Genomic DNA, 9,770 nt, shown 5'->3' with positions numbered 1-9,770 from the left:
ATGGGACTCGACAGGTCAAACCTGGCGAAAATATAGTCCCGATGAAAGTGTAACCAAAGCCTTGACGAATTCCGAAATGTTCTTATTCTTTGCGCAAAATTCGATTTTTGTCGTGGAAATTTACTGAAATTTTACCGAAATTTTCGCATACATTCCGAAATGTTCTATAATTTAGAAAAAATACGAGTTTATCTGAAAATTGTTTAGTAAATGGGCCCCTATATCTTTGTATAGTGCTACATACATATATCCTAACTTATCTCTCACCTTTTAGACTGTAAGCTCTTGTGGGCAGCGTGGCTATTACGTACTATAGCAGTTGGAATATGGAATATGTTGGTCTTGGAATAATGTAAAAATAATAATATGTACCGTCACTTACATTATTCTTTCTTTTTATCCCTCAGAAACAGAAGGAAAGAGCCCTCGGGGAGCCACCGTAGAACCATCATGGCTTTGTGGTGGTTCATTACCCTTGGACTCTTCCTTATTTTTCCTACAATGTCAGGTCAGTAGAGAAAGGACAACTTTGCCTTTTTTTTATTTCAACTGCTTTATTTTTGGGGGGTAAGGGGCTGTTTCGGTGAATAATGAAATGTTTCTCTCTCTCCCTGTAGCTGCGGATATAAGCAATATTACGCTTTACAGAAATCTGATTGAACTGAAGGTGAATTCCTGGAATATGATCCCTTGCACCTTCAGCAGTAATTCGACTATTAACCCCGAGCAGCTGTATTTAGAATGGGTGAAAACCATCGATGGAGGGGAAAGTTTTATCCCCCTCGTTGGTCTTTTTGGGACCAATCAGGGGGGTTCAACCAAATCCCGGAATCGGTTTAAGGTGTTTCCATCTCTCCTACCAAGAGGCAACTGTTCTCTGGTTATCAATCCCGCCAAGAGCATGGACTGGGGCACCTACTCAGTTCGGCTCTCTACTGACGGAATTGTCTATGAGCCTGTTCCGGAAATTACAGTTCAGATTATGGATATGAAAAGAAATTTAGGTGAGACTTTAAAGGAAAAACGATAAAATATTAAAGGGGTTGTTCCCATATGAGTTAACGTTTAGTATGATGTAAAGAGTAATCCAAATTATAATCAATGGGGGGGCCTAATGTTAGTCACCCCTCAGGCCACCCCCACAGTCAAAAACTCCTGCTTGGGGGTATGTTTACTAAGAATGGAGATAAATATCACCAGTGATGTTGCCTGTAGCAACCAGTCAGATCTTTGCTCTTGATTTCAAACTTGTAGGTGACTGTTCAAATCTAATTGCTGATAGGTTGCTATGGGCAACATCACCAGTGATATTTATCTCCAGTCTTAGTAAACATGTCCCTTGGTTTTCCAAATTAGGAAAACAAGGCAGGACCCACTGAGATTGACGCGGTGATTGGCCAATCATAACTTAGGGCTCCCTCAGTAGTTCCCCCGATGCCGTTTTCAGTGAACAGAAGAACCGGCCCAGTGTCTCAACTAAGTGATTAGAATTACTGGGGGTACCTTAATATTCAGGGCCCCTTGGTGATTATACCCCTCTTTGTAATGCCCCCCAGAATAAGCCTTATGCCTTCCCATACTCATTATGAACCTTTAGTAAATGAATATCAACATTATTGACCCCCACATTGGTGACGGAACAATTATTCTTTGCATTTCAGATGTGGCCCAGAAACGCGGCCCTGTAATCGGAACACTGCTGAGCGCTAAAGGAGAGAATAAACCGGAGACAGAGAAAAATCTCATTGACTGGAGAAAACACGAGAAAACAATTAAACGACCACTACCCGAAACAGAACCAGAAACCAGAACCAACACTGATGGCGATACGTCCGACAAGACATGGATATACATTGTGTTTGTGGTTCTAATGGTTATAGTTTTACTGGTTGAAGGCATTGGATGGTGAGTCCCTTTGTTTAACAGTTAGGGATTTGGGGTGGACGTCACTCAGGTACTTGGGTAGGTGCCCCAAAACCCAGTATTAGGTCCATTATATATAATACTTTTTAATTGGGCCGCTACACTGCTACAGAGTCACTTACGGAAATGTACATTGTGCTTTATTGCAGGTATTTATATTACAAGCTGAGGAAGGAGACCTCACCCGACAGCGAATGGCTGATAGTTACTGGGAAAGCCAAAGAGCAAGAAACAAAAGCAGTTGTGTAAGTTTCCCGATCACAAACAGCGGCGCCCGCTTGTGGCTGAAAGAGGTAACTCACTGTGTGTTGCTCTTGTTTCTACAGGGTCAAACAGAAGAAGCTGAAAAAGAAAGCGCCGAAAATTGCAAAACCTGAAGAGACGGACGAGGAGGAGGAAATTGTTCCACCCCCTCGGAAAAAGCGTCTCAAGAAGAAACTGAAGAAGAAACTGCCTTCCCCGAAACCTTCTTCTGCAGCTCTGGGACAGCAGTCGTAAGTTTTCTAAATCCAAAATCAAGCCTTTATATTGACCATAGGGTCAGCGTCTGGGGTATAAGAGGGTTAATCACTTAGGGAATTTTTCATCATCTGAACCTTTTGTTTATTTAGAACTGACGTTGCTGAGACAGAGGAGACTGAGCTGCTGGAAGAAGAAGAAACAGCAGAGGAAGAGCAGCAAATGCCAATTAAGTGAGTTTCTTGAATTGAATGGGGTTGTTCCCCTTCAGATTAGCTTTATGGTTCAGTCCCATTCCCGACTATGTTGTAATTATCATTTTAGTGACGCCAGAAATAAAGTAGGGCCCTGGTCCCAATGACTTACTAACTCTGTGCTGCTCTTGTCTGTGTAGGGTTAAACCAAAGAAAGTGATTAAGAAGAAGATCACTAAGAAAGTTGAACCTGAAGAGGAAGAAGAGGAGGAGGAGGAAGAACCAGAACCTCCAAAGAAACCCTCTAAAAAGAAACTTCCTTTGAAAAAACCTTCCTCTAAACAGAAGCCGTAAGTTTCCTAAGTTTGAATTCAGAACTTACCTTCTATATTGTCTGATCTGGTTGCTTTTTGTAAACTAAACATGGAACCCAACATTTTATTGAAGAAATTGAATTATCTAAGTTCCTATGCTCAGTGTCTGCAGCCAATCATCCCCAGCCCGACAGTACCTAGAGCCCAACTCAGCATTATATGTCTGTTTGCTGATATGCCCATCCCATAATGATTAAGTACAATAGATCCCATAATGATTAAGTACAATAGATCCCATAATGATTAAGTACAATAGATCCCATAATGATTAAGTACAATAGATCCCATAATGATTAAGTACAATAGATCCCATAATGATTAAGTACAATAGATCCCATAATGATTAAGTACAATAGATCCCATAATGATTAAGTACAATAGACCCCATAATGATTAAGTACAATAGATATACTATAGGAGATTTATTACAAAGAATACTAAACACCAGACCCTGCAGTAGTTGCTGGCTGCCCCGGCCCTAGGCCCAAGCAATTCTCCCCGTATTACAATGATTACATTGATTACAATTTACTCATCATCTGAACCTTTTGTTTGTTCAGGTCCAAATCTGCTCCGGCAGAGGAGGAGGCTGAGTCTGAATCTGAGGAAGAAGAGACAGAGGAAGAGGAGCAAATGCCAATTAAGTGAGTTTTGGGCTTGAACTGTGTTTTTTTGAATGTTTAGATTTACTGTGAGATTCTTGGAGAATCTAATTATTTTATGGTTCAGTCCCATTCCCGACTATGGTGTAATTATCATTTTAGTGACGCCAGAAATAAAGTAGGGCCCTGGTCCCAATGACTTACTAATTCTGTGCTGCTCTTGTCTGTGTAGGGTTAAACCAAAGAAAGTGATTAAGAAGAAGATCACTAAGAAAGTTGAATCTGAAGAGGAAGAAGAGGAGGAGGAGGAAGAACCAGAACCTCCAAAGAAACCCTCTAAAAAGAAACTTCCTTTGAAAAAACCTTCCTCTAAACAGAAGCCGTAAGTTTCCTAAGTTTGAATTCAGAACTTACCTTCTATATTATCTGATCTGGTTGCTTTTTGTAAACTAAACATGGAACCCAACATTTTATTGAAGAAATTGAATTATCTAAGTTCCTATGCTCAGTGTCTGCAGCCAATCATCCCCAGCCCGACAGTACCTAGAGCCCAACTCAGCATTATATGTCTGTTTGCTGATATGCCCATCCCATAATGATTAAGTACAATAGATCCCATAATGATTAAGTACAATAGATCCCATAATGATTAAGTACAATAGATCCCATAATGATTAAGTACAATAGATCCCATAATGATTAAGTACAATAGATCCCATAATGATTAGGTACAATAGATCCCATAATGATTAAGTACAATAGATCCCATAATGATTAAGTACAATAGATCCCATAATGATTCAGTACAATAGATCCCATAATGATTCAGTACAATAGATCCCATAATGATTAAGTACAATAGATCCCATAATGATTAAGTACAATAGATCCCATAATGATTCAGTACAATAGATCCCATAATGATTAAGTACAATAGATCCCATAATGATTAAGTACAATAGATCCCATAATGATTAAGTACAATAGATCCCATAATGATTAAGTACAACAGATCCCATAATGATTAAGTACAACAGATATACTATAGGAGATATACAGTTAACAATGTTCTCATCATTTGAACCTTTTGTTTGTTCAGGTCCAAATCTGCTCCGGCAGAGGAGGAGGCTGAGTCTGAATCTGAGGAAGAAGAGACAGAGGAAGAGGAGCAAATGCCAATTAAGTGAGTTTTGGGCTTGAACTGTGTTTTTTTTTTACTTTTTATGTCTATCGGCCCCATAGGGCTGCAGCTGCCACCAACAATTAGCTCCCAGTAATATATTCAGCCCCACCCCTGCAGTTCTGTCACCCAATGGCCCCAATGTGACCAGAGTAGGGCAATGGCAGAAATCTGTCCAGATGATTTACCGTGAGATTCTTGGAGAATCTACTTATTTTATGGTTCAATCCCATTCCTGACTATGGTGTAATTATCATTTTAGTGACACCAGAAATAAAGTAGGGCCCTGGTCCCAATGACTTACTAACTCTGTGCTGCTCTTGTCTGTGTAGGGTTAAACCAAAGAAAGTGATTAAGAAGAAGATCACTAAGAAAGCTGAATCTGAAGAGGAAGAGGAAGAAGAGGAGGAAGAACCAGAACCTCCAAAGAAACCCTCTAAAAAGAAACTTCCTTTGAAAAAACCTTCCTCTAAACAGAAGCCGTAAGTTTCCTAAGTTTGAATTCAAAACGTACCTTCTATATTGTCTGATCTGGTTGCTTTTTGTAAACTAAACATGGAACCCAACATTTTATTGAAGAAATTGAATTATCTAAGTTCCTATGCTCAGTGTCTGCAGCCAATCATCCCCAGCCAGACAGTACCTAGAGCCCAACTCAGCATTATATGTCTGTTTGCTGATATGCCCATCCCATAATGATTAAGTACAATAGATCCCATAATGATTAAGTACAATAGATCCCATAATGATTAAGTACAATAGATCCCATAATGATTAAGTACAATAGATCCCATAATGATTAAGTACAATAGATCCCATAATGATTAAGTACAATAGATCCCATAATGATTAAGTACAATAGATCCCATAAGGATTAAGTACAATAGATCCCATAATGATTAAGTACAATAGATCCCATAATGATTACGTACAATAGATCCCATAATGATTAAGTACAATAGATCCCATAAGGATTAAGTACAATAGATCCCATAATGATTAAGTACAATAGATCCCATAATGATTATGTACAATAGATCCCATAATGATTCAGTACAATAGATCCCATAATGATTAAGTACAATAGATCCCATAAGGATTAAGTACAATAGATCCCATAATGATTAAGTACAATAGATCCCATAATGATTATGTACAATAGATCCCATAATGATTAAGTACAATAGATCCCATAATGATTACGTACAATAGATCCCATAATGATTCAGTACAACAGATCCCATAATGATTAAGTACAATAGATCCCATAATGATTCAGTACAATAGATCCCATAATGATTAAGTACAATAGATCCCATAATGATTCAGTACAATAGATCCCATAATGATTAAGTACAATAGATCCCATAATGATTCAGTACAATAGATATACTATAGGAGAGTTATTACAAACAATACTAAACACCAGACCCTGCAGTAGTTGCTGGCAGCGAGTGTCCTAGGCCCAAGCAATTCTCACCGTATTACAATGAATTGCCCACAAAATCAGTTCATTTTTTCATCATCTGAACCTTTTGTTTGTTAAGGTCCAAATCTGCTCCGGCAGAGGAGGAGGCTGAACCTGAATCAGAGGAAGAAGAAACAGAGGAAGAGGAGCAAATGCCAATTAAGTGAGTTTCTGGGTTTGGGGTTTTTTATAATTTCATAGGTCCAAGAGGGCTACACCTACCAGCATCCATTAGCTGTCAGTAACTTTGTCAATGGCCCAATCCAGCCGTTCAGTTATCTGTCACCCAATGGAGAGTGGGGCAGTTGCAAACATATATCCAGATAGTTTACTAGAAGATTCTTCTAGAATCAATTTAATTTCCTGTATCAATTAGATGTATTTTGGGTTAAATGATTCTCAAGCTGTTATTTTAGTGATGCCAAAATAAGTGCTCCAATAAGTTACCAACTGTGTGCTACTCTGGTTTGCGCAGGGTTAAACCAAAGAAAGTGATTCCGAAGAAGAAAATCACTAAGAAAGCTGTAGAAGCAGAAGACGAGGAGGCTGAAGATGAACCAGAACCTCCAACAACGTCTTCTAAGAAAAAGGTTCCTATTAAGAAACCTTCCGCTACAGCTCCAAAGCAGAAGCCGTAAGTTTCCAAATTCTACTCCTAAATTCTCTGATCTGGTTGGTTTTATATGTATTTAACAGGAACTAGTATTTTAGACATAGGGGCAGGTTTAGAGGTCACTTTGGGACTCATTTGGGACTCGTTTACCAACCATCCATTTTCAATTTTAAACTCGATTCAAATTTTTTTTCTAAAAAGTTGCAGAGAAAAAACGCTGCACCTTTTCTGAGATGTATCTAAACAGCTAAAAATCCGAATTCGACAATTGGCTAGATTTAACTTGCCGAGTTCATGTAGAAGCCAATGGCAGAGGTCCCTTCACTTTCCTTGAAATTCTTTCTTTTATCTCAACACTTTAGGGATTTCACTGGGTTTTTTCTGAAAATCATGACTTTTTGACAATTGACAATGTATGTAAGGACACACTGAAGATGAGACATTTTGTTTATCTGTTGCCTTTTTTGTTTGTGCAGGAGTCGTCCTAAACCTCCTATAGAGACTGAACCAGAAAAAGAAGATGTGGATGGAGAGGAGGTTCAGTCAGAGGAGAGCACGTAAGTTTCTGTAGCTGATTTATTATGAATTTGTTGTTGCTCGTTTGCACCCAATCTAACATTCAGCCCCCCTTGCTGCACCCCCTGCACCCCCCAGCCATGTATTCCTTGGCATCTTGTGTTTGTAGCCCAGAAGCAGTTGGAGAGACCTAAGTTATTAAGACCTTTTATTAACCGGATAAATGATAATCGTGTTCACTCCCACCAGTTTCTTTGGTTCACTGATCAATATGGGCACATATTCCGGTACTTTTATAGACTGGGTGGTAAATTCTGTGTTTTGTTTGTTTGTGCAGGGCTCAGCAAGATGCAACTAAAAAGAAAATAGTCCCAAGAAAAAGAGTATTAAAAAGAGGAAAAGGCAGAATCCAGAATAAGAGGTGAGATATCTACACATCCATATTGGCACAATTTGACCCAAAATGTGTGTGGGAAATCAGACCCAGATTCATTTGTTTGGTGATCTCCCCATATGATAGGGTCTGGCAGTGTATGACCAACTGTAAGGTGACTGTATACTCACTTTAGTCTTTTTTTGTGCAGGACTCTTAAAGTTGTAAGGAAAAGGCCAAGTTCCTTAAAGCAACAAACTGTGAAAAAAGACACAGAGACTAGTAAGGATTCCGTGTCTGCTTCACAGAAAGGAGATTCAGAGGATGAAAAAGAAAGTGGCCCAAAGGAGGCAGAACATCCCGAAAAGACTGGGAAAGGTTCTGAGGAACAATCTCAGAAGGATCATTTAGAGGTTGGTGCAAAGAAAGCAACACCACTAAAAGGTCCTAAGAAACGACCCCTAAAGGGAAAGCCTAGAAGGATGGTGAAAAGGGGCATTGGTGCAAAGAAGAAGGTAGTGCCAATAAGAGGCCCAGCAAAGACTGGGACAAGTTCTAAAGAACAATCCAAGAAAGAGGATTCAGAGGCTGAGAAGAAGACTATGAAAGTCAAACCTCCAGTAAAAGATCCAGAAAAAACTGGGACAATTCCTAAGGAACAAGCCCAGAAAAAGGATCTTGAGGCTGGAAAAAAGGCTATAGAGGTCAGTAGTGCAAAGAAGGCACAGCCAGTAAAGGGTCCAGCAAAGACTCAGAAAAGACCCCTACAGAGAAGTTCACAGCCTAGAAGGATAGTGAAAAGGGGCATTGGTGCAAAGAAGAAGGTAGTGCCAATAAGAGGCCCAGCAAAGACTGGGACAAGTTCTAAAGAACAATCCAAGAAAGAGGATTCAGAGGCTGAGAAGAAGACTATGAAAGTCAAACCTCCAGTAAAAGATCCAGAAAAAACTGGGACAATTCCTAAGGAACAAGCCCAGAAAAAGGATCTTGAGGCTGGAAAAAAGGCTATAGAGGTCAGTAGTGCAAAGAAGGCACAGCCAGTAAAAGGTCCAGCAAAGACTCAGAAAAGACCCCTAAAGAGAAGTTCACAGCCTAGAAGGATAGTGAAAACTGGTATTGGTGCAAAGAAGAAGGTAGTGCCAATAAGAGGCCCAGCAAAGACTGGGACAAGTTCTAAGGAACAATCCAAGAAAGAGGATTCAGAGGCTGAGAAGAAGGCGATGAAGGTCAAACCACCAGTAAAAGATCCAGCAAAAACTGGGGCAAGTTCTAAGGAACAAGCCCAGAAAAAAGATTTTGAGGCTGGAAAAAAGGCTATAGAGGTCAGTAGTGCAAAGAAGGCACAGCCAGTTAAAGGTCCAGCAAAGACTCAGAAAAGACCCTTACAGAGAAGTTCACAGCCTAGAAGGATAGTGAAAACTGGCATTGGTGCAAAGAAGAAGGTAGTGCCAATAAGAGGCCCAGCAAAGACTGGGAAAGGTGGGACTGCAAAGATAGCCAAAAAGGCACCACCAGTAAAGCGGCCCACCCAGACTGGGAAGACATCTAAAGGTCAATCCCAGAAGGACTCACCAAAAGACCAAAGTAAGGTAAGCTCACGTTTTCTTGTTTGATCTTCACTTTAGCCAAGACTATTCCTGTGCAACCAGCAGTTCCCCACTCAGTTACTACTAGAAATCATGGAAGTGGAAGTTTAGAATGAGCTCTTTAGGGTACATTCCACGCACCCCATAATCAGCTTTCTATATGCGTATGTTTCTTTTCTTTCCGCAGAATTAATCACGGATGATGCAGATTCTGAAAAAAGCAAACGCATCAGTGACAAATGCAGTGAGCAATTTTGAAGGTAAGGAGAAAAAGTAACCCTGAGTAAGTTGGCCGGTCGGCCAGTTACAAATGGAACTTTTGCCTTTCTGGATATAGTTGGGCTGGGGCTTCTTTAACGTTGTTTATCTAATACATGGAGTCTGGCCAGTCAGAAAGCAAACGGCTATTTAGGATTTATTCTATGTGCCTGATATACGGATTTCCACAAATGTATTTGTTCTTTTGTTTTTGTTTGTAGAAT

The 9,770-nt window shown here is 39.8% G+C and overlaps 1 protein-coding gene across 2 annotated transcripts; it reads left to right on the top strand.

Annotated features, from left to right (window-relative positions):
• Positions 1-1,339: 1,339 nt before the first annotated feature.
• Positions 1,340-9,770, top strand: LOC116411543 (neurofilament heavy polypeptide-like). Of its 2 annotated transcripts, XM_031903992.1 has the most exons (15): positions 1,340-1,905; positions 2,073-2,168; positions 2,250-2,417; positions 2,535-2,615; positions 2,777-2,926; positions 3,511-3,594; positions 3,785-3,934; positions 4,652-4,735; positions 5,065-5,214; positions 6,280-6,363; positions 6,676-6,834; positions 7,290-7,370; positions 7,667-7,750; positions 7,914-9,291; positions 9,476-9,770. In XM_031903992.1, the coding sequence occupies exons 1-15, from the start codon at positions 1,601-1,603 to the stop codon at positions 9,479-9,481; spliced, it is 3,060 nt and encodes a 1,019-aa protein (XP_031759852.1). In that variant the 5' UTR covers positions 1,340-1,600; the 3' UTR covers positions 9,482-9,770. The 2 variants fall into 2 exon arrangements, with proteins under 2 accessions (XP_031759852.1, XP_031759851.1); XM_031903991.1 differs by lacking the exon at positions 9,476-9,770 and having other exon boundaries at positions 7,914-9,447.

This window comes from Xenopus tropicalis, chromosome 6 (assembly GCF_000004195.4).
Source record: "Xenopus tropicalis strain Nigerian chromosome 6, UCB_Xtro_10.0, whole genome shotgun sequence".
NCBI lineage: Eukaryota > Metazoa > Chordata > Amphibia > Anura > Pipidae > Xenopus > Xenopus tropicalis.
This window is presented reverse-complemented; position numbering and strand designations above follow the sequence as displayed.